This window comes from Mustela erminea, chromosome 2 (assembly GCF_009829155.1).
Source record: "Mustela erminea isolate mMusErm1 chromosome 2, mMusErm1.Pri, whole genome shotgun sequence".
NCBI lineage: Eukaryota > Metazoa > Chordata > Mammalia > Carnivora > Mustelidae > Mustela > Mustela erminea.
The window spans coordinates 39552724-39576428 of NC_045615.1; the positions used below are offsets into that span (position 1 = coordinate 39552724).

Sequence of the window (23705 nt, forward strand, 5' to 3'; positions counted from 1 at the left end):
TGATGTCTATACCTAAATTTTTATTATCCCTTTCAAATTACGTAGTACTTTCACATGCACTAACATGTTTATTTTAATAGGTAATTGTGATTTTTAAAAATCTCAATTAACAATTAGTGAAAATTCCTGTATTTACTTCTTGAAGTTAATATCTTTATTTAGAAAATTCAGAGTGGGTAGGATTGGCAAAGCACAAAGCAGCAGGTCCTGGTGGCCAGTGTAGGGTAAAAATTCTCCTTGTATTATTAAAATTTGATTATTTGGACTCTATCCTACTAAATTCACAGAGTTTCAAGATTGGAAGAAACTTTTAAATTAGTTTTGCATATCTTCCATCTGATTCACAATCCCTTTGCTTCCCAAACAAAATGACTTTGTGACTTTGGCCCAAAACTCATGAATTCATTATCTTTCAGCTGTTGAGACCATTTTTAACCAATATTGTTTTTTAGAAATTTCTTTCTTGTATTAAGCAAAAATCTTTCTACTCTTAACTCCCTCTTACTGGTCCTAATCTTTCCTTTGAAACTGTATGCAGTGATTTTTTTTTTTTTTTTGTATGCAGTGATTTTAATGACTTTTTCCATCCCTGGTAATATGTAACCACTTATTACCTTGTAAAAATATGTTTATGCACATCATCTTATTAGAACTTCAGAACAACCTGGTAAATTAGCTAGCTTATTTATTATTATCTTTGTCTTATAAATATTCTGAAACATAGAGAAAATAATTGATTTGCTAGTGATCACAGCCACAAATAATAAATAATGGATCCAGGCCCATGCCCAGATCTTCTGATTCAAAATTGCATGTTTTTTTCATGATACAGTGTTGTCTCAGTATATCCCTTCCAGTTTTAAGTGATGTCCCTACTACCTCAGACTATACTCCTAAGTTTCTTCAATGTCTTAGCTTTGTCAGCCATTCCACAAGTGGCCTAATTTTCAGTAAGAACAACATTAGTAGTTCTTAACCGGGCGTGTGCCTGTGCACATGTACCTAGATGCCCAGGTGGGGCTTGGACAACATTCATAGCCTTCTGCTGGTTATATACATTGAGTATTTTTTCAATTATAGCCAGTCATTGCTCCCCCATTCCATGTAGATATGTTTGGTTTTTCTGAGTCTCTTGTCTTATGTAAAATTTTATGAAAATATTTTTAAAACCAAATGTGTACATTATTTAACATTTTGGAGTGAATAGTGGTCAACTCAAGAATTACGTGTATTAAGAATTTTGTACATGGCTGTTTACTGAAATCAAAAAAATGATTCTTGGGCGCCTAGGGGGCTCAGTCGGTTAAACGGCTTCCTCCGACTCAGGTCATGATCCCGAGGTCCTGGGATCAAGTCCTGAATTGGGCTCGCTGCTCAGAGGGGAGCCTGCTTCTCCCTCTGCCTCTGCACCACACCTTCCCCCCAGCTTGCTCTGTCTTTCTCTGTCAAATAAATAAATAAAATCTTAAAAAAAAAAAAAGAAAGAAAGAAAAAGAAAAATTATTCTCTGGGCAGCTGTTAAAGATTCATAAGTTTTCCTGTCTGCACTCTGTGTTTGGTTAAAGGGAAGATCTCGCATCTTACCAGCTTCATTCACTTTGGCTAGCACAAGTATAAATGCTTTCAGGTTGGAGCGGTGGACTCAGAAAAACATGCGTATTTCCAAAGTTCATTGAGAAGCTGCCTTATGCAGTTGGTACAGGATTATACCATGCTCTGACTATCAAAGGAAGAGGTTAGTTAGCTCGGTGTCAACAATTATATAATTCTATACTTTAAACCCCCAGACAAAACTAACCACTTCCTAGGTTGTGAACAGCAGTAGCACAGGCTGAAACCACAGTTGATCCAAGCATCTAAAAACTACAGTTTCACTCGTACTAGTATATAATTATTTCCATATATTCTGCATAAAATCATCAGAAGCCAGAAACTGTTTCCACATCAGTGAATAGGAAGGGCATTTAGAAAGATGAATTAGTTTAAAGTACCCATGTGTGAGAAATAGAAAATAAAACTGGTATCAGACTCACTGCATGAATATTCATACTCAGACTTAAATAAGTGGCGTTGAAGCTGATTTGTCTGAAGCTACATGGCTTAAGCTGAATGTTGCAAGTTCCTTGTGCAGTTAATACTTATAACCAAATGCTCTTCTTTTAGGCTAATTAGTTAGAAAGATGATTAAAATTAGAATTTTAATTTTAGCATTTTTTTTCACATTGAGTAAAAAGTAACATATTGAATTCACTGAGATGACTAAATCACCCAAGTGCTTCATTCAAGTAGAGATTTGGGGCCTGGGTGGATTTCTGATATTTAAATTTACCCTTTTTATAACAGATTTTTTATATCACTCAGTCTTTAAAAATCTCTAAAATTAGATGAGTATAGATTTTGGTTGAATCTCCCATAGTCAAGTTCTTACAGGTCCTCAGATAGAGCATTCTGGAAGTCCTCATTAATCTCAGGACACATCTGACGTTCTAGTGATTGTCTGTGGACATGCTTCCCTGAGCTCACCATGTCTTTGTCTTCCTTTGTGTTCAGTGTTTGCTCTGGGCTGTTCTCTGCCCCCATTACCATAGCATTTGCCTACTGTGACTCCTTCTTTGTGGGTCTTCTCACCTGAGATTTCTGACAAGCACACCTGATTTAAGAAACTTCTGGAAATACTCAACCACAAAGTTACACCCCCACACTGTGAACGGTGTCCACGAATAAAATTCTGTTGTCCTTTGAACTGAAATCACTTTTATTTTATGTTCAAATGTTCAGTAGTGCTGATGGACAATCATCCTACGGTTTCTCTGCCCATGTTCTCTCCCATTCTCCACAACCGCCATTTTAGAGTTTATTCTCTCTTCAGACCTCTAGCACCATCTCTCCAGTCCTCACTGTCAGATGATAACTTTGCTTCCTGTTTCACAAAAACACAGGCAATCAGAAGCGGACTTTCAACAGCTCTCCCCATGCTCTTTACCCATCTATCTCATCTCTGCCTTGACACCTGGCCTTCCTGTGACTTGGGTGAACCTTGGGGAATCAGGGTGTTGGCCCAGTTGCATCCCTTCCATATCTTCTTGTGTCCTTCTCCTTAAGGAGTGCACCAGCATGCTTCTCTCTCTCTCTCCTTCTCAGGCTCTCTCCCTTTCCCTTTCTTTTCCTTGCACATGCACTTGTGCACTTTTTTTTTTTTTTTTTTTTTACTTCCTATTGGTTCATTCCCTTCAGCACACAAACATGCTACTCACTCTCTCATTTTATCTCCTAGGAATGCATATTGCCAAGTCCAGTGGAACGTTCTCCGTCCGCCTCTTTTCAGACCTGTCATCAGCGTGTGACCCAGCTGATTCTCATTTCCTTCTGCTGAACACTTTTTCACCTGTTTCTCAGCTCATCGCACTCTCCATTTTCCTCCTGCCTCACTGACTTCTGCTTCTCAGTCCCCTTTACTGGTTCTTGCTGCTCCCTCTGACGTGGGGTTGTGGGAGTGTCCATAGGGTCACTCCCTTTTTGAATCAAGACCACTTCATTTAGACTGAGAAACCATGGTGCTCACCTCTTCCTCATCAACACCCACTCATTTGGCGATCTCATCCAACGTCATGGCTTTTGTGCTGTCTGTAAGTCACTGGTTCCCAAATTTATGTGGCCGGCCCCAACATCTAACCTAAAATCTCTTGTATATCTGGCTGCTTCCTCAACCATTCCATTTGGATTATTAAAACTACCTCCTAAGTGCCCCGCTATTTCCACTTTTGCCTTCCTGTAGTCTCTTTTCAGCACAGCAGTGTGATCCACTACAAACGTAAGTCAGAGAATGTCGCTCCTTTGCTTGAAACTCTCCCATGGGTCTGTTCTATGGTCACCAAAATTAGCAAATAAAAATATAGGATGCTCAGTTAAATTTTCATTTCAATGCATAACAATGAATGTGTAACTTTTGAGTCACATTGATACCAAAAAAACTATTTGTTGTTTATCTGAAACTCAGCTGTAACTGGACATCCTGTATTTGGATGGCAACTCTACCTCCAGCTTTCCCAAAGAAAATTCTGAATCCTTACAGTGACCTACAAGGTCCTTTATTATCGGGCCCCCTGCTATCTCTGACCTCTAATCTAGCCTCAGTGTCCCTTCCCTGCTGAACCTCGAATAGACCAGACATGCTTCCTACCTCCGATTATTTGCCCTGCCACTCCATATACTAGGATGATCTTCCTAGTGACTTAAACTCTATCCTCGTGACTTACCTCTAGCCTCCTGTAAGTTTTGCTTCAATGTCACCTTGTTACTGGAACCATCTCTGCCTCTCTTATTCCCTTCCAGCTGTCCTTTTTTTTTATAGTACACCGCACCATCCGGTGTTGTTTCATTTATTGCATTTATGGTCTGTTTCTCTCCAGTAGAATATCTGCTTCCTAAAGGCAGATATGTTTATTGATTTTGTTCGTTGCTATATCCTCAGCATCTGGTATAGTGTCTAATCCACATTAGGTGCTCAGTAGGTCAAATAATTGAATGAACTTACAGATCACGTGAATGACCCTTGGATAATTAAGAACCTACTAGTATGGATGTACCTGTTTATCTATAGTGTAACAGAGTTTCACATGTTTCATCCCCTTAATATCCTATGTAAACCAGCTGAAGCAATGAGGAGTTTTAGAAAGCAAGGCAGGGCTGAGGAGAATAAGGATGACCCCAGAGTATCAGGCATTTAGGGCAAAGGGCGACAGAGTACAGGGGTAGAGTAAAAAAGCAAAACAAAGAAAAAAATATGGAAAGATTCCTAAAAACTGACCTTGGACTTTGCATATCCTGAGTATTCTAGCCCTCCCGATCCATGCATTACATTCCTTTACATTACATTTCAATAAAACAGTAATTTTAACAATCCATTTAGTTGATTCTGATTGTTGAGATTTCACCGTCTTTAAATATGGGAATGTTATACTGTTTAGAATCAAAGCTCAATCTCACTTGTACTGACAAAGCTGTCCAGCTTTCTTTCCTAATGCTGGCCGCTCCCTTTCAAAGATAGCCAGCCAGTAGGTGCCCTGCATATCAGAATGACATCGGAAGAGTCCACTTTTAGATGTTTGTTTACCTTAAATTAGGAAACAATGAACTAGATGTTAAGCTAGTTGTTCTTCAGTCTCTTTGCATAATTCAAATGCAGAATGTAAAGCATCTTGTTGCAGTATGGTTTAGCTCAGAGGTAATTATATCACTTAGCTGTTAAGGCTCATTTCTGCCTTGTTCCAGTGTACACTAAAATTATTGACAATGTAATGGCCATTGTATATACATACATACATGAAAATCACTTATTTAACCACCTTTCTTTGATGGACATTTAAGTTCTTTGTTTTACTTTTACTCTCCTCTATTAGTAATGCTCCCGTGAATATCCCTAGATTGTACCTCTGATTATATTCTTAGGGTAAAATTCTAAATAGAAAATTATAAAATCTTAGAAAAAGGGCATGTGTAAGGCTTGTGGAAAATATTGTTAGATTCTTTTTCAGAAATGCTGTGACATTTTACTCTCCCATGCAGTTTATGAAGAGGGCGTTCTGGCCCTCTCTTTACCTGCAGTGGATATTAACCCTCCTCTGTCTTCAAATTTCTTTTCTCGCTCTCTTCATTAGACCTCTACTTTACTGATTGCACATGTACACAGATTTCTCCCCTTATTATATTAAGCCTTTTTGGAATCTCCCTTCCCCTAAACCCTTGACTCTGTCTGCTTTTTTCCTCACCGCCAAGCTTAATAGTTAATGTTCTATTCACTTTCTCCATTTATGTGGCTCCTTTTCCTGAACGGCTTTCTTCCTTACCTACTTCAGCAAAACTTCTCTCTACCTGAGGGTATAGAAGACCACCCATTTAATAACCACCTTGGCTTACTGGTATCCCTCTTCCTTCTTGACCTTTCCACCACTTTGATGTTGCTATCCATCTCCACGTCTCAAAACTGCCCTCCCCTTTGGCTGCAGGATGGCTAATTCCTCCTGGGCCTGCAGGGTCTCTCCTAGCTCCTTCGGCTGCTCTATTTCAGACACGGGGGTCGGCCCCTGAGCCTTAGCCTGCCATCGGAATAGTGAGAATCCCAGTTTCCTCTCTCTGATTATCTTCTCTTCTCATTTTGTTTGTTCTCTTATCCCATGGCTCAGACTAACATTTGTGACTGTAGATCTCTATCCCTAGCCAGTCCTTAGTATTTAATGCCGTGGAATTGCTACTGTCCATTGGATGTATCCATGCCAGTACTCCACAGCTCCTCTACCTAAAATGACCCGACCTGAACCTTTTCCTTCTTTTACCCTTCCCTATTTTGTCCATGCTGGATGATTATGTCACTTAGCTCACTGTCTCAAGCTAGCAATAGATAATATCTTACTGGATTCTTCTTTTCCTCACTCCCCATGTCATCAGCTAACAGTTTCTGTTGATTCTACCAGCCACAGACTTTGACACCCTTTCCTTCACTTTCTTTTCCTCTGTGGTGCTCATCAGATTATAAGCCATCCTTTGAAAAAAAATTTTTTTTCATATATATATATATATATATATATATATATATATATATATATTTCTGCTAGATTTTAAAAGCTACTAGGGATCAAAGTTATCCAAGAGATGTAAGACTTATCTTCTGCTCTGAAATCCGTTCTGGGCAAGCAGGAGAGAGATGTGTAATAATTTCAGTTCAGTGTCTGGGAGATGTGAAAGAGGATGAGGAAAAAGGCAACCAGTTTAGCAGCGGTGGAACAGACAGAAAAGTGCCACTAGTGAAAGCCTCCTGGAGGAGCTGAATCTTTACTGGTCCATCACCATTAGCCAAATGAAGGGGGGTAGGTAATTCCTAACACAGGGGAAAAGCATGGGCAGAGGTTCCCATTCCCAAGCCTTGCTTATGGCTTCCACTAGAGTCTTCACACCCTTTCCCCCCACTCTTGACAGAGAAGAGAAGTAGAAAGCCAAAAATACAAAATTTTTGTATCCCACCTTTCTTCAGGTCACTTCAGATTCTCCTGCTGCTTGGTGAGTAGATTGAAGTTCCATAGCTTGCCGCACACAAAGGCCTCCTAATCAATCATAGATCCTTGCTTGCCTCCACAGCCTCCCACCCCGGGATCCTCTCCTCACCCCACAAGGGACAGTGTGCTTCAGCCCTGTTCCTCCTCTGCCTTTTCACCGAGCAACATTCTTTCTCCCAGCTCAGGCTCATTGTAAATGCCAGAAGACTTCCTTCTCATCTGTATAAGTCCTTTCTTACTCTCTGAGCTCTGCATTAACTTTAACCTCTTTGTAGCCTCCCTTTAATTTTAACAGGTGGAATGAAGTGCCCTCGTGGCACTTAGTCTTTGACCGCCATGGTAGTCTTTACCCAAGGGACACCGGTTTAGCCATCAAGGGGTAAGAAAAGCACGATGGCGATTTATCTTCATCACCTCAGTGCCTGCACAGATTAGTCTATGAGATGATTTCACTTGTATCTGCCGCCGATTCTGAAGTCCTGTCTTGCTTATGCCAACAAATATATCAACTTTTCCGGTGTGTTTGGGGATGATGGCAGCAACTCTTCACAAGTGCATTCTACAATCTTTTTGGCCTCAGGCGATTTGTTTTCACGTGCTCAGAATTCTGACCACGTGACACACTTTCATCTTAGTGTAGTGACCAATGTGAAAGGACATCGGGAAAGAACATAAAATTATTTACACTTTCCTTTTTTGGAGGCGTTCAGATTTGGGGATGAGCATTGAAGACTTCATGGCACAATAGGAATATCACAGAGTGATTAAAAATGTAAAAGCAAATGGCCAGGCACTTGATGAGATAATTAGAATCCATGTTTTCCTCTGTCATGGAAGTGAGTACTCACTGTCGAATAGTCAATTTGAAGGAGTTTGTTTTCATGCGGACTCACACACTGTCATTAACAGTCACACAGTAGGCCTGACTAGTGAAATCCTGTATTTTTGTTGGGGTTTTATTTGTTTAATTTCACCTAAAGACTTTATAGGCAAGGAAGAAGGATTCGGAAAACTGAAATTAGAGATGTGAGCTGAGGATGATATTATATGTATCTTTGTTAAGTTCCTCAGCGTAGAGCTGTTCATGGCCCTAAACATACCTAGACTTGTATTTCCTGAATTTGCTGTTGTGAAATGCCTGTTTCTCCCCTGAGAAGAGCAACTGAATATAAATCTGCTTTAACAGAGAAAGAAGTTTGAACAAGGATTTTCCCTCTGGGGCAGGACAAGCTCTGATTTGCCATGTCAGTGTTATAAGAATGTTGGGTGGGGATATCACTGAACGTTGACTAAATAGGTAATATCACTCCATACAGCACAAACCAGCATAACTTAAGAACTAAGTTTTTTAAATTAATTTTTTATCTCCACTAAAGTTGATATGATGTTAATTAACAGACTATACAATAAAAATGTGTATATGTTAATTAATGGACTATACAATAAAAATGTGTATGGGAATACCTACTATTTATATTACCTACTATGTATAATGCTCAATTTTTATGAAAATTTTAAGTTGTACTGTTTACTTAATCCTTAAAACAATGTTCTAAGGGAGGTGATAGTGTCTGTGCTTTGAACATTATTCCCTACAGACACACAACACATAGCTAAGATGTTCAGCGTGTAATTTACAGAAACACCCAGTTTTCTTTGGCTGGTGGGCCTGGCTGTCCTTCTCTGAAGAGAACATAATCTGCATCATCTGCATTCTGTAGGACAATTCCTGAGTGCCTGCTGACTAGATAGAATGCTCTCCATGGCAGGATGAATGGCACCTTTCAGAAGGCATAAGAGAGGTTTGTAAAATCCATACAGACTTCCATAAGGTTTTACTGTTGCATAAGCAATAGAATGTTTAAAATAAAAGCCGTAAGTGAAACATGTGAAGTTGAAAAGCAGACATTTATTTCTAGAAAAATGAATAATAATGTAATGTCTCCCATTTGTGGTCGAACATGTAAAGCTCTGTTATGTAATTCAGATAACAAAGCAGAACAAGAAAGCCAGTTCAATTATTGCAGATGGTAGCTTGGATTATAAAATGGTAGCTGTGGAGGTAGCAAAAATTGGTCAGATTCTACACTTAGAAGGTAGAACCAAGATAATCTGATGTGGGATGTGGAGTGTAAGCAAAGGAGGGGCTCGAAGAATGACTCCCAATGATGGAGTTGCCGTTTGCTGTGATAGCAAAAGGGTGCAGGTTAGAAATAGGGATGTGATGGTAGTCAGCATGCAAATCACACATAATGCTTTGAAACCATGTGAGATCACTGCAGGAAAGAACATACACAAAATAGAAATGGTCTGAGCAATGAGCCTTAGAACACTCCAGCATGTGGAGGCTCTGTGATTGAGGGGGAGCCAGAAAACAGAGCTAAGGAGAAGCATCTGTTGGGGTAGGAAGAAAACTTGCAAAGCTACTTGTAAATTAGGATGAAGACTGAGAAAATGGACCAGTGGATTCAGGCTGGTGTGTGGAGTGGGCGGGGGTGGCGGGTGGTCATTGATGACCTTTCAACTTTACATACCTGTGAACTACTTCCTTTAGGTTATCTAATTGTACCCCCACAGCCCTTTTTTTTTTTTTTTTTTCTTTTAAATCACTGTTGCCAGTTTCAGCTAGTTGCTCCCATTCTTCTTACCTTGTCAGGAGATTTGGGGTTTTTTAAAGATTTTATTTATTAGAGAGAGAACACAAGGTGTGGGGGTAGAGGTGGGGAGCCACACAGGGAGCAGGGAGCCCAACACGGAACTCAATCCCAGGACCCTGAGATCGTGACCTGAGTTGAAAGCAGAGGCTTAACCCACTAGGTCCCCAGGCACCCCTGTCAAGAGATTTTTAAAATGCATAACTCCGTGCCATTGTTTCTCACTCAAGAAAGGTCTTCCACTCATACAAAATTCAAATGAAGTTAAGGGTCTTATCTGACTATTAAATTTACTGAACACAGATTTGAAAATATCTACCAACATAAAATATCATTTCTCAGATCTTCACAAAGCATCCTGAAAATTTTATTTTATTGGCTGTTGAACAATACATTGAATATTGAACTGTAAGAGAAACTTCTGTAAGAAAGAGTCTTAGGGATTTGGGGTCGAGGTGGACATTAATTCAAGTGTTTCAGCGAAGGTGTGTTTTTCTTCTAACAGGTCTTAGTTTACATTCTCTTTCCTTTGGAGTTCCTTACTGTTGATCATTTCTCAAATATTGTAACAAGGCAAATTTACAAGCATCCAATGTAATAAGATTAGAAAAAATGTCATATGAGGCTTTGTTGTCAAACACTTGCAGCTGCTCAATGTTGTTTCAGCTTTTTATGGGCTATCAGAGTTTTTTGATTCAGAGGAATAATTTTTAAACTCTTAGCAGAAGAAAAAAAAACAAAACAAAACACCATAATTTTGGCTTTCCACAGATGCCACTGAGAAAAATGTGCTTGGGAATATGTTATTTAGTTGCCCCATGGGATTCTAGTTTTCAATATAGATCATTACTTCTAATCCACAGTTTTACCTAAGGAAGTGGAGAGCTGTGTTGACTCTGACTCACCAGCCAGCATTCAGCCTGCCCTCTGGTAAAGGACTGGCAACTGGGAGACCGCCCCATCTAAGACATTAGCATCAGGGTGAAATTCTTTAATTGGGGTGCCTGCAGGCCACAAACGCGTTAGGTAAGGAGGATTTGAGGGTAACGGTGTCATAATTCCTCAATTTAGTCAGATGGTGGCAATTCTCAAGTTTCGTGCTGATAGGAATCAGGCCAATAGGAATTATTTCATCCACTTATTCAGTAAGAAGCCGTGCTCATGAACATAAACATCACTTTCTTTAAGGCGACAATTTCGGCAAAGCTAGTCCTCTCTTTTTCCATGTCCAAGCCATGCTCCTGCTCAGGGTTTGCCTGCAACCAGGAAGCCCTTGGCATTTGCAGGTCAGTTTCAGGTTTGAGCCTTGAAATCACTGCTTTTAAGTTTTGGATGATAAACATTTCTCGCTTTTCATACTGGCTCAATGCTACCATTGCTTGTATAGATATGTCAAGTTTTATTCAATTACCGTGGTCTTTCAGTAAGAACCTCTCAATATTAAGACTTGATATGACATACAATCGGCCATCTTCCCTAGGATTTTTCACTTAAATATATAATCTGCATTACCCACGGAGTATTAAAACATCTGTTCTCGAGGAGGAATGCAAGCATTTGCCTTTTTTTGCTGGCTTAAAAATAATTTAAGAACATAATGAAGATAGTTTTTTGGATGAATTCAGATAACAACTAGGGGAAGGGCCAAGAAGCATGTTTAAATGAATTGTTCCAGGGCATTCTTGTGTCTTTATAGAACCTCCCGTTAGTGGTTCCTGGCAGGCATTTTTTGTCGGCCTGTCCTGTCTGCTTCCTAAACTCTTTAAAAGTCAGATCTATATACATTGTATCAGCTTGACATTTTATAAATGAGATCGAATGCACCCTGAGGAAGTGATGTAACAAGACTGAGCCAGGTTTTTTTTCTTCTCTTTCAACACCTGGATTATTATTTTGTTATTTGTTTTTCATGACTGCAGCAGTCATAAAACCTAACCAGCTTTCCTAACCCTTCTGTTAAGTATGAATGAAGTGAAAGGCTCCTTATCAGTTTGAAATGTACTGTATACAGTTGACTTAAAGCTACAACAGAAATCTTTGTAGGCCCTAAAAGTTTTGCAGTGGTTGCTACACTACTCAGAGTAAACATTTGTATGTGTGTATTCGTCCAGGGAAGATTCATGGTAAATGTTATATTTTTAAAATTGCACTTGCCACAAAAATCCTAATAAAAAGACAAGCTCTGTTTTTTTAGAGATACGTCACTATTTGTTGTGAAATTATAAGCAACTCAGATGGTACTATTCCAAACAGAAAGTCAGCTTTTTCTAAAAAAGGAAAAGGTGATAAATAAATTTATAAAATATGTAAAGTGGCCATAATAAAATACAAAGATACCAAAATGTTGATTTTTTTCTAAAGTTAACACTGGAGAAGTCAGGAGGGAACTCATTCTTGCAGCCAAATTTGCTGTGTTGAGCTGGTAAAGCTGATTCTCAGATGGCCATTACTTGGTCTGAACACAGGGACTACCACTTATTTTTCAACAACCAAGTAGAAATATATTTCTTTTTCAGTTACTCCTTCACATTAAATTCACTTTTCGTGGTCCACGCTCACCAGGATTTGTGTGATACAATTGAGTTACTTATGTGATTCACAGGAGCAAATTCTCCATGTGGCTTTGCTTTGTCAAGGGAAAAATCACTCTTAGAATAAGGAGGGGGAAAAGCTCTCCTAGAATAGGGAATTCTTGGCTTATAAAGGTTAAACTTCACCAGGGCAAGCATTTTGGTCTGCTTTGTTTCCAGTGCCCACCTCATAAGCTTTTGAATAAACGTGAAATGATTTAATGGATATAGTATAAAATTCATCTTCGTTGGCAGCTCCAATATATGGTGAGAAGGCGATGATGATACCATACTCTCCTTCGCCAGGGCTGCTCTTACAAAATACCACAGAATGGTGGCTTACACAACAGAACTTATTTTCTTCCCGTTCTTGAGGCTAGAAGTTCCAGATCGAGGTATCAACGGGATTCGTTTCCTCTGAGGTCTTTCTCTTTAGCATATAGCTAGCCATCTTCCTTCCCCCTATGGTCTTTCTTCTATGTGTGTCTATAAGCAATTTCCTCTTCTTCTAAGCACTGGCCATACTGGATTAGGCTCCTCCCAAATGATCTCATTTTAACTGAATTACCTCTTTAAAGGTCCTGCCTCTGAACTCAGTCTTGTTCTGAGGTACTAAAGGTTACGACTTCAACATATGGATTTTAAAGGGACACAATTCAGCTCACAACACGGCACGTGTCTATATGTATTTGAAAACATGCTGATATCAGTTCTCTAAATGTGAACCTGTTTTCTTCTGATTTTTAGAGCCATCCAGCTTCCATTCATAAGCTAGATACATATGCCTTTATAGGGACATTTGGATTCTTAAAAAGCAGGGTAAACTTGTATGCACTCTCAGGACAGCAAAAAAAAAAAAAAAAGTCAAATTATGTTAGCTATAGAATAGGACAGTATCTCCCAAAATTTACTGATAATCTAAAACATCAAGGAAAATTTTTTTAAAACAGACACATGAAAAAGTGCTCCATATCACTCGGCATCAGGGAAATACAAATCAAAACCACAATGAGATATCACCTCACACCAGTCAGAATGGCTAAAATCAACAAGTCAGGAAATGACAGATGCTGGCGAGGATGCGGAGAAAGGGGAACCCTCCTACATTGTTGGTGGGAATGCAAGCTGGTGCAGCCACTCTGGAAAACAGCATGAAGGTTCCTCAAAATGTTGAAAATAGAACTGCCCTATGACCCAGCAATTGCACTACTGGGTATTTACCCTAAAGATACAAACGTAGTGATCCAAAGGGGCATGTGCACCCGAATGTTTATAGCAGCAATGTCCACAATAGCCAAACTATGGAAAGAACCTAGATGTCCATCAACAGATGAATGGATCAAGAAGATGTGGTATATATACACAATGGAATACTATGCAGCCATCAAAAGAAATGAAATCTTGCCATTTGCGACAACATGGATGGAACTAGAGCATATCATGCTTAGTGAAATAAGTCAAGCAGAGAAAGACAACTATCATATGATCTCCCTGATATGAGGAAGTGGTGATGCAACATGGGGGCTTAAGTGGGTAGGAGAAGAATCAATGAAACAAGATGGGATTGGGAGGGAGACAAACCATAAGTGACTCTTAATCTCACAAAACAAACTAAGGGTTGCTGGGGGGAGGGGGCTTGGGAGAAGGGGGGGTGGGGTTATGGACATTGGGGAGGGTATGTGCTTTGGTGAGTGCTGTGAAGTGTGTAAACCTGGCAATTCACAGACCTGTACCCCTGGGGATAAAAATACATGTTTATAAAAAAATAAAAAATAAAAAATAAATTTAAAAAAAAGTAGAGTTCCACCCCATCACATATTTACTAAGGAGTATGTTTTGTTTTTGCAGCTTTCCAAAATTTTGCTGAAGCAGTATTGGACTTTTATTTTTCTCTTTTTTTTTTTTTTAAAGATTTATTTATTTATTTGACAGACAGAGATCACAAGTAGGCAGAGAGGCAGGCAGAGAGAGGAGGAGGAAGCAGGTTCCCCGCTCAGCAGAGAGCCCAATGCGGGGCTCAGTCCCAGGACCCTGAGACCATGACCTGAGCCGAAGGCAGGGGCTTTAACCCACTGAGCCACCCAGGTGCCCCTCCTCTTCTTTTTTTTAAATCAATATATAATTGGCATATAACGTTGTGTGAAAGTAAGTTGTAAAATGTGTCAATTTCATACATTTATATACTGCAGCATGATTACCACCATACCATTAGCTAATACCTCTATCACATCACGTGATGATTCTGTTTTTGTAGGGAGAACATTTAAGATCTCGTAAGGTCTTTGAAGTATATTGTACAGTGTTGTTGACTATAATCACAATGGTATGTATTCTCCAACACTTATTAATTTTTAACTGCAAGTTTGTACCCTTTCACCAACATCTCCCCAACTCTCCCAAACCACACCCCTCCCCACTGCCCGTGCTAACTGCCATTCTATTCTGTTTCTACAATTTCAACTTTTTGAGATTCTGGAAGTAAAATCATACAGTACTTGTCTTTCTCTCTCTGACTTACTTCACATAGTACAATGCCCTCAAGTTCCATCCATGTTGTCACAAATGTCATAATATTCTTCTTTCTCATGGCTGAATAATATTCCATTGTAGATATACACCACATCTTCATTACCCATTCATCCGTGATAGATGATTGTTTCCATATCTTGGCTATTGTGAATAATGCTGCAGTAAACATAGGATAAATATTTTTTTATATCCTGTTTTCATTCCTTTGTATATAAATCCAGAAATGGGATTGCAGATGATATGGTAGTTCTCTTTTTAATTTTGTACAGAACCTCCATTTTGTTTTCCATAATGGCTGAGCATATTCACATTCCCAGAAGAGTGCCTAAGGATTTTTTGGAAATAATACCAAAAGCACAAGTGACAAAAGCAAAAATCTTCCAGTGGGGCCATATCAAAACAAAAAGCTTCTGCACATCAAAGAACCAGTCAACCAAATGAAAAGGCAACCTGTGTAATGGAACAGAACATTTGCAAACCATATATCAGATAAAGTGTTCATATCCAAAATAGAGCAAGATCTCATACAGTTCAATAACCAAAACCAAACAAACAAACTGATTTTTTAAAAAATGGGCAAAGGATCTCCATAGACATGGTTTTTTTCAAAGCAGACATCCAAATAACTAACAGTACATGAAAAGATGCCCAACATAACTCATCATCAGGGAAACAAATCAAAACCATGATGAGATATCACACTTGTTTAAATGGCTGTCAGGAGGACAGGGGATGAGTGTTGGCCAAGGATGTGGAGAAAATGAACCCTCTCGTCTCTGACAATTATATAGAATTCTTAAATTTGAAACCTGGAAAGAAACTAAAAGGTAACTGAGTTTAGCAGCTGTTGCTTTACAGAGGAGGAAACTGAGGCTCAGAGGGGTTATCATATCTGCCCCAATGCTCTTCCCTAAATCTGAGCAGCTCCAGGGTTAGAGTCTCACCCTTGATGACACTCACCCTTGATGAGGGCTCTTCTCCCATGTCATACGGTTATTCAGAATGATTTTCACCAAGATATTTAGAAGACCTCATTTATGTCTAGGACCTTTCTTAGTACATGACCTTGATATTTTAAAAATGCATTATCTGACAAGTCACTTCACTGCATAGAGATTTCAGATCTCCTCCTGTCCTTTCAGCCTCTGTCCCTCCAAGTGACATACCTGAACATCTAGGCTGGAACTAGACAGCCACCAGGTTGTCACTGCTACCCTGAACGTAAAGGCAGAAAAGTTTTTTTGTGTTTTTTTTTTTTTCCTGGCCCACTAAGGGTGTTGATCTAGTTTATGTGACAGAACACCAGGAAACTGTGCCTTCCATTACTGACCATTATCATCCACCAAATAGCCTTAGGGCAACCCATAACTTAGTAATAAGAATCTCTTTTCATGGTGAATAGAAGAGAGAAGAAGTGGAGAATGTGCAGATCCAATTCAACCCAAGACACTTAGCCCAGTGTTAAGTATTTTTAAATACAAAAGATATTGTTGGAATTCATTAGACACTCAATTTCAGAGAAAGAGCTATGACTTCAACTAAAAGTAGTTTTTGGTTAGAGGAAAAATTAAAACTTAAAAATATCAGAGGGCATTTTTTCCCCCTCTGACTTCTTTTTTCCATTGCTCCCCCTTTTCTCTGAGAATCCCTTTAGAGGTCTTAGAAAAGCAGAACTACAAAGGTTAACAGCTTGGTGGTTCCTTGAACCAGTGGGCGTGGTTAAGAGTCATGAGAAAGCTCTTAAATAAAAGCACTGCTTTCTCTTAGAAAGATTGATTCTTAGAATCCAGGGGAAGCAAGCTGATTATCCCCTCCAGTTTTGGGGTGGGGACTGCTGTGTGTGTGTGTGTGTGTGTGTGTGTGTGTGTATGCTTGTATGTGTGTTGTTACCTTTTTTAAAAACATCTTATTTCAATTTAAATATTTAGAAACTTGTAAGTTTATGATGTCGACCAATATATGCATGCGGTAATGTCTGCTAGATTGTGTTCTTCCAATCTTTGTCCTGTCAGGAGATTGATATTCTAGTATTTCATTGAATCCAAGGTGTGCATATTTTGTTTGTTCGCTATTACAGGCTTATTTTGTTTCACTTTCTTTTATATAAATACTTCGAACTTTTAGCTCAGCAATGTTGGTTTCAGTTGGAACTTCTCATTGCTTCAAAAGTAATGCTCTATGCAGAGACTCTCAAAAAAATGTGGAAACAAAATAAGCCAACCCCTACTTGCATTATAGTCTAATGGAAAATAACTTAAACAACAATTTAATATCATACTTAAAATATACATCTGCACTCTGACCTTTTAATGAAGAATATGTTTTTGTTTTAGCTTTCTACGTTTACTCTTGGTGTGCAGATCATGACACATTTGGTTTGTTTTATATCGTCATAGTCATGAGTAATAACTCCGTTATTCTTTGAGTATTACCGACCCTTCATTTTCACTTTATATAAACATACATTTTGGCCTATCTTTTAAAAATTTGCAAAACATTTGCATTAACCTTTTCACATTATAAATTTAATCAGTACTATCAAATTGGTTGAATTAACAGTGAAAGCTTTTATTAGATAATTGTTTATTTATATCCATAACATAGTTATCAACTGTAATAATACTCTCTATCAAAGCAATTTTGTATTTCTTGGACAATTAAAAAAATACTGGGAGTAAATAGAAATGTATTACATTTGGTTTCTACTCTAAAAAGTTGGATAGAATAATTAAAAACATCTTAGTGCTAATAATATTTTAGCCAGACTCTTGATATTAGATCTTTACACTAAGAATGAAATCAGCTTTGACCCAAGACTGCCATATTGACTTCTTCTAATTATGTTGTATAAAAATGCTTCCCTTCCTGTGGGCAGAGAGGACTCTGCACCCCTAAAGCTATGAGGCCCAGCAGAGGTTATGCCTGCCCCATAGAACAGTGATCCTTTTTTTTTGGTGGGGGGGGCCACTTTCTAATTGACAGAGCAGCTTCTGCTTTTCAAACAATGTGCTCACGGGATAGCCCAGAAAGGAGATCTTTTTCAAATTGACGCAATTGAGATATATGGGCAACGATGGCCCTGTTATTAATGAAATTTTCATGGATGAATCATGTTTCGAGCAAGACTGTTATAAATGGCAAAGATTTACTGTCTGGATCACAGGAGGGAGGGTTTTGCATATGGGGGAAGGGGAGCCATATTTAACACGGATAGAGGAACAAGGTCTGCGATGAGTATGACATGTGCAGTAGTTAGTGAAGAGACTGGATTGATTGGAACAAAATGTGCATGTCTTTGATGAGTAGAGGATTAGATGGGAAAGTTGAGCAGAGGTCAGATTGTGAGGATCCTGAGTGCAGGGTAAGGAATTTGGATTTTATCCTCCAGATGAGAAATCACTCTAGGCATTTGTCCAGATTCATCACATGATCAGTGATAACTTATTTTAGGTAGATTAACCCAGTGTTATGCAGCAGAGTATAAAAGGAATAAGGAAAGACTAAAAGCAGATCAACAGAGTTAGCTGCTGCTATAAATAGTACATTGTTTCCAGTATCTGGCCCAGGATCCAAGTAATCAGGATGAAAGGAAAAGCTTACATGATAGTTATTTAAATTATTATAACAAATGTTATAACTTCTATTGGATCTCTAAAAGGAATATATTTATTATAAAAATGTAAAAAATAGGACATGTATGTTATGTATTTATGTATATTGAATTGGGGCATATTTATATAGCTTGGGGATGTTTTTGTCACTTTCTACATTGTAGGCATTTCTTTTGTTGATAAAAATTCTTAAAGGACCTCATTTTTCATGACTGTACGCTGTTTCAGTTTGAGTACAGTGCAAGTAACTATTCCAATATTGTAAGTTTAGATTTGTTATCAACTTTCTGTTATTGTAAATACTACTGTAATGAACATGAGTTGCCATAAATTTCCTATTCCACACTCTTCCTCTCCCCTCCTCTACAAAGTTAGTAATAATAAATAAAAGTAGTAAGTAATAAAAAAAAAAAGTTGAACATCTGTTCATGTATTTGTTTCGCCTATTTTGATTCCAGTTCTGATCTACCACTCCCTACCTTTAGTCTGTTTGTTAAAAGTTGGTGGTTGTGGGGGCAGGTTTGCCATTGAACTTTCATTGAAATTATTGCCCATTTGTGACTAACCATTTAAAATTATGTATTTTAATTTCTTGCTCTATACCTTGGCATTTAGATTATTTTGAATTTCTCTCTATTTCAAACAACACTGTAATGAATATCATTGCATATATTTCCATGTGCACAAATAAAAGTATGTAAACCTCAAAAGTGAATTGCAGAGACAGGGATCATATAAATCTTTTATCTATATATCCTGTATACATCCATTAAATCAACTGAATTGGTTGTATCAATATATGCTCACTTCTGCAGGCAGAATAGAGAAATTCCAATTTGCCCACATCCTTGGCAGTCCTTTTCTTTGAAATCCTTGCCACTATCACATACGTGAGATAGTAACATCTCCTTTTTTGTATGTGAAATAAGACCTCACTTTGTTTTGCATTTCTCTGATAACTAATGGATTTTAGCATGCTTTTATATGTCGACTGGCCACTTAAGCCTCTTGTCTGGAATTTGCTCATTCTCTATTGAGTTGTTGGGTGTTTGTGTATATGCTGGACACTCGTCCTGTGACAGTCATGTCGTTCCTCAGGCCATTCTCCCAGTGTCTGTCTTTTAATCCTGTTTTTTAAAAAATGTATGGGCAAATGTATCAAAGTTATTTTTTATGGTTTGGGTATTCTCCTTCTTGACTAACAAGTTCTTCTTCAACGTGAAAGGCTTATTGCCTATATTTTGTTCTAATTCTTCATGGGTTAATTATTTTATATTAAATTTTTTTTTTAAAGATTTTATTTATTTATTTGACAGAGAGAAATCACAAGTAGATGGAGAGGCAGGCAGAGAGAGAGAGAGAGGGAAGCAGGCTCTCTGCTGAGCAGAGAACCCGATGCGGGACTCGATCCCAGGACTCTGAGATCATGACCTGAGCCGAAGGCAGCGGCTTAACCCACTGAGCCACCCAGGTGCCCCTTTATATTAAATTTTTAATTTGTCTGACACTCATCTGCATAACTACCTGGTGATTTTCCAGATGGAGGAAAATAAAAAGTGAAAAACAAAAGAAAAATTGGGTAAATGGTGTTATAATTTCTACTGTAAGTCCCTAATTGAACCATAGAGACATTTTCCTTTTTCTTTAAGCATCAGATATCCACATCCGGCATGGTTTGTGATAATGAAGGTTAATGTCTTTCTCACCAACTGCACAAAGATCTATTGGAATTCATCTACATGAACTTGCACAAGAAATTAGTTCTCATTTGGGTTGAATACAATTTCAGTTTCTTTGCATTTTTAGCCTCAGTTTACCTTACTTCATGCCTAAGTCCAGAAGAAATAAATTGTCATTTTTTTAAAAAGATTTTTTTTATTTATTTGACAGACAGAGATCACAAATAGGCAGAGAGCAGGCAGAGAGAGAGGGGGGAAGCAGGTTCTCTGCTGAGCAGAGAGCCCAGTGCGGGGCTTGATCCCGGGACCCCGGGATCATGACCTGAGCCAAAGGCAGAGGCTTTAACCCACTGAGCCACCCAGGCGCCCCATACATTGTCATTTTTAAAACAATTAATGTAAGATTCATTTTACTTTCAGCAATTCACAGAAGCTGTGAGCCCGTCCATGTTACCGCCTTCAGCTTTGCCACTGGATCTGCTTAATAACGCTGTCACTGCCTTCAGTACCTTGGAAGATCTCATTCGGTATCTTGAACCAGACAGGTGGCAGTTGGACTTGGAAGATCTATATAGGCCAACCTGGCAACTTCTTGGCAAGGCGTTTGTTTTTGGAAGAAAATCCAGAGGTAAGTTTTCTCTTCGGATTAGAACCAACCCCGTTTAATTTTCATAGCAATTTTAGTGTTTCGGATCCTTCTACCACAGCTTCTAAGGAGTAGAGTTTAAAATTCTTCCATGATATGTGTAAATAGCCCATTGTTGTAACATTTGGGCATATTTACACACTAAATAAGGATGCATACAAAAAGAAGCAATTATAATTCAGGGGGTTTAGAAGATTAAAAGGAATACTTTTGCTGAAAATTTTTGCCATTTCTTTAATTCAAAAATACCATTTTGATGAAGTCCCCTGTTACGTTTAGTGAGAATCATTGCTTATTCACATTTAATATTTGGGGTATATTGATTTGGAGATTCAAGAGAGATTACCTTAGCTGCTAACCAGATTTGGGCCTTAGAAAAAGGGAGAGAAATAAAAATAGTCACCTACCATGTCCCTGATGGTCAGGGTTATATCAATTTCCATCTCTTAAGCCTACAGACTTCTACAAATAATATGGAAAATAACAGTGGCTCATCATAATATAGAACTAGGAGTTTCCAAGACAGGATCCAGAACAAGAAAAGAATGACCGAAGGGTACCCATACCATGATAATTGTTCTCTCTATAAATTTGCCTCTGAAATGATCACTTGACCCTATAAGCCTATCTACCTCCAAGAGTAAAAGTGTTGATAATGAAGTTTAATTCCATGTGATCAAGAGATTGGAAATAACGTTAACCAAGTCTTCCCTAAGGTTAGCTAATTTTTCCAGTAACATTAAGTTTGGAAAGTATCCATATCAGGCACAAATGAAACAGTAATAGAAATAATTGGCTAATTCTAATGCCCTCAAAAAATCCATTTCAGGGTCTCAGAAACATTGCAGTCTACCCAGGGTCACTCTAGAGAATGGAATGACAGTCTGGAGAATTTATATGGAAGGAACAATGTTTAATTAGGTTGAGCAATTCACAAGGGCAGATTGCACCAGACTGGTTCTTCTAAATCCTGTCAGAAAGAAACCCGATTCCTGCCCTTTCCTGCTAGAGTTGCAGCCCTTCTGGATCAAGAGCTTTAATCTCAGCAGGTCATGTCCAGACTTGCCCAACCACGGTATTTTGCTATGCCAACAGACGTGGTTTCCTTTCAGCAATATTTGAAATTGGTGTTCAAGTACATGGGCAGCCGAATCCTGTCCAGATGCTGAAAGCTGTTACATATTTATAAGATTTGATCTTGATGAATAACTTGATGAATAACTTATGAACACTTCCCTTCCCTCCCACTTAGGAACAGGAAAATGAAGATCTGCAAGCCTAGCTGAAACCCTTGTGAATGGAGGCTTTGTTAGATTTGAAGTAGATAATCATGTTGATCTGGAAGAGGCAAAGGGAGTACACCAGGTTCTAAGCTCAGATCTTGTTTTTGACAGCTGATCTCAGAATTCAAGTCTAAAAATCTTCCTCCCAGCCATGCCGTTAGGCCCTGCACCTCTCCACCTGGTGCTCAGTGACGATATGGCCAGAGGCTAGCATATATTTAAAAGCATCCAGCACAGAACCAGATCTTTCAAATATTCATTTAGCACTTTCCAAATTGAAGCCCTTTGCAGTTTGCCAAAACTATTCACTTTTTAAGCATACAGTAAGTGTGAGAAAAGCAGTGTATATTTTTGGAACTCTACATAAACTAAAATGCAGGTGTGGGATAACATCTCTATAGACAAAACCAACTCCCCTCCCGAGAGTCTTTCTACAAAGGAACAAGGAGTAAAACGTTTAAAAGCTCCTAATTAGACATCGAAATTGATTTTCCACAGAATAAACATATCACAGTGTTACGACATTCATCTTACAGAGACCACCCTCAGATTGCATTACAGTAATAGAATATCCTTGAGCTGAATATCTTAAAAGAGTAAGCAACTAACGAAGGAAAATGTACCCATTTTTTTTTTCAGTCCGCATTAGCTTTTTTAGTAGAACTTGCAATATTGGTGAACCTGAACAAGAAAATCTGCATTAGGAAAACGACTTCAAAGGGTGCCTTACTCAAAACCTTCATTCTTTAGAGAGACAAACTAATACATGTGTTGTCTTAGGAAGTAGTTACGGAAAAGAAATAAAGAACCTAAACATTGATTTTTATTTTTCAGATATTTTACACAGGGAAACCACCATAAGACTATAATTAGGTTATGAAAAAAATATGTGTTGGACATGATCTTTCTTTCTCTTTTTTGACCTTTTTTTTTTTTCATTTTTCTTATGCAGAAGTTCTGTACAATTTTTGGAGAATTTGTGACATCAAATTATAGTCACATGACTTATTTTAATGAGGCTTAGATGAGCTGGAAGCCTTAGGAGTAGGAAGCTTATATTTCAAATAAGATATCCCAGACTGAAAATCCCTAATTGCAGTATGTACTGCGTTTGGGTTTTTCAGTGTTTTTATTTTGTTTTGTTTTGTTTCTTTCCTTTTCTTCCTCTGACTTAGGGGTTTCATTCATACCTTGCTACTGCAGAAAAAGAAAAGACCTTATTTTCTAAGTCAGGCTTACCCAGTACTTAAAAAGGGCTTTTGACTGTTGTGTCAAACATGATAAATGAGTGGAAGCTAAGTTGCAAGTGTGTTTAAATTTTCACATTGTAGCAGGTATCATAACTCAGTTCACTGGGGAAATCTATCTAACCTTTTATTGTGGTTAAGTAAACATTTTAAAGTGAACATATACAGTCTCATTTTCTAGTTCATGAAATAGTGTGTTTAAAACTGAGGTAGATGAATATCCTTTGAAAGCGGAGAGCTTCGTTCACATTCTAAAGAGGTATAAATCTTAAATAAGCATTGAAAATTTTGGCAACTGGCTTTTGTATTGTATGTGTGTTTTTGACTTTCTAAACCCTTCTTGCCCAGAGAGTAACTTCTAGAGAAAAGATTCAGATAAACTCACAAATAGCTTTAACAATGAAAGAGCAGTATGTACATATACTATTAGTTCAGCC

General features: G+C 38.3%; 1 protein-coding gene across 1 annotated transcript in view; it reads left to right on the plus strand.

Annotated features, from left to right (window-relative positions):
* Positions 1-23705, plus strand: part of PDGFC (platelet derived growth factor C) — a 202797-nt gene that overhangs the window by 168035 nt on the left and 11057 nt on the right. The window contains exon 4 of the mRNA XM_032332696.1: positions 20513-20720. Within this exon, the coding sequence (XP_032188587.1) occupies positions 20513-20720 (208 nt within the window). The remainder of the gene's footprint in view (positions 1-20512; positions 20721-23705) is intronic.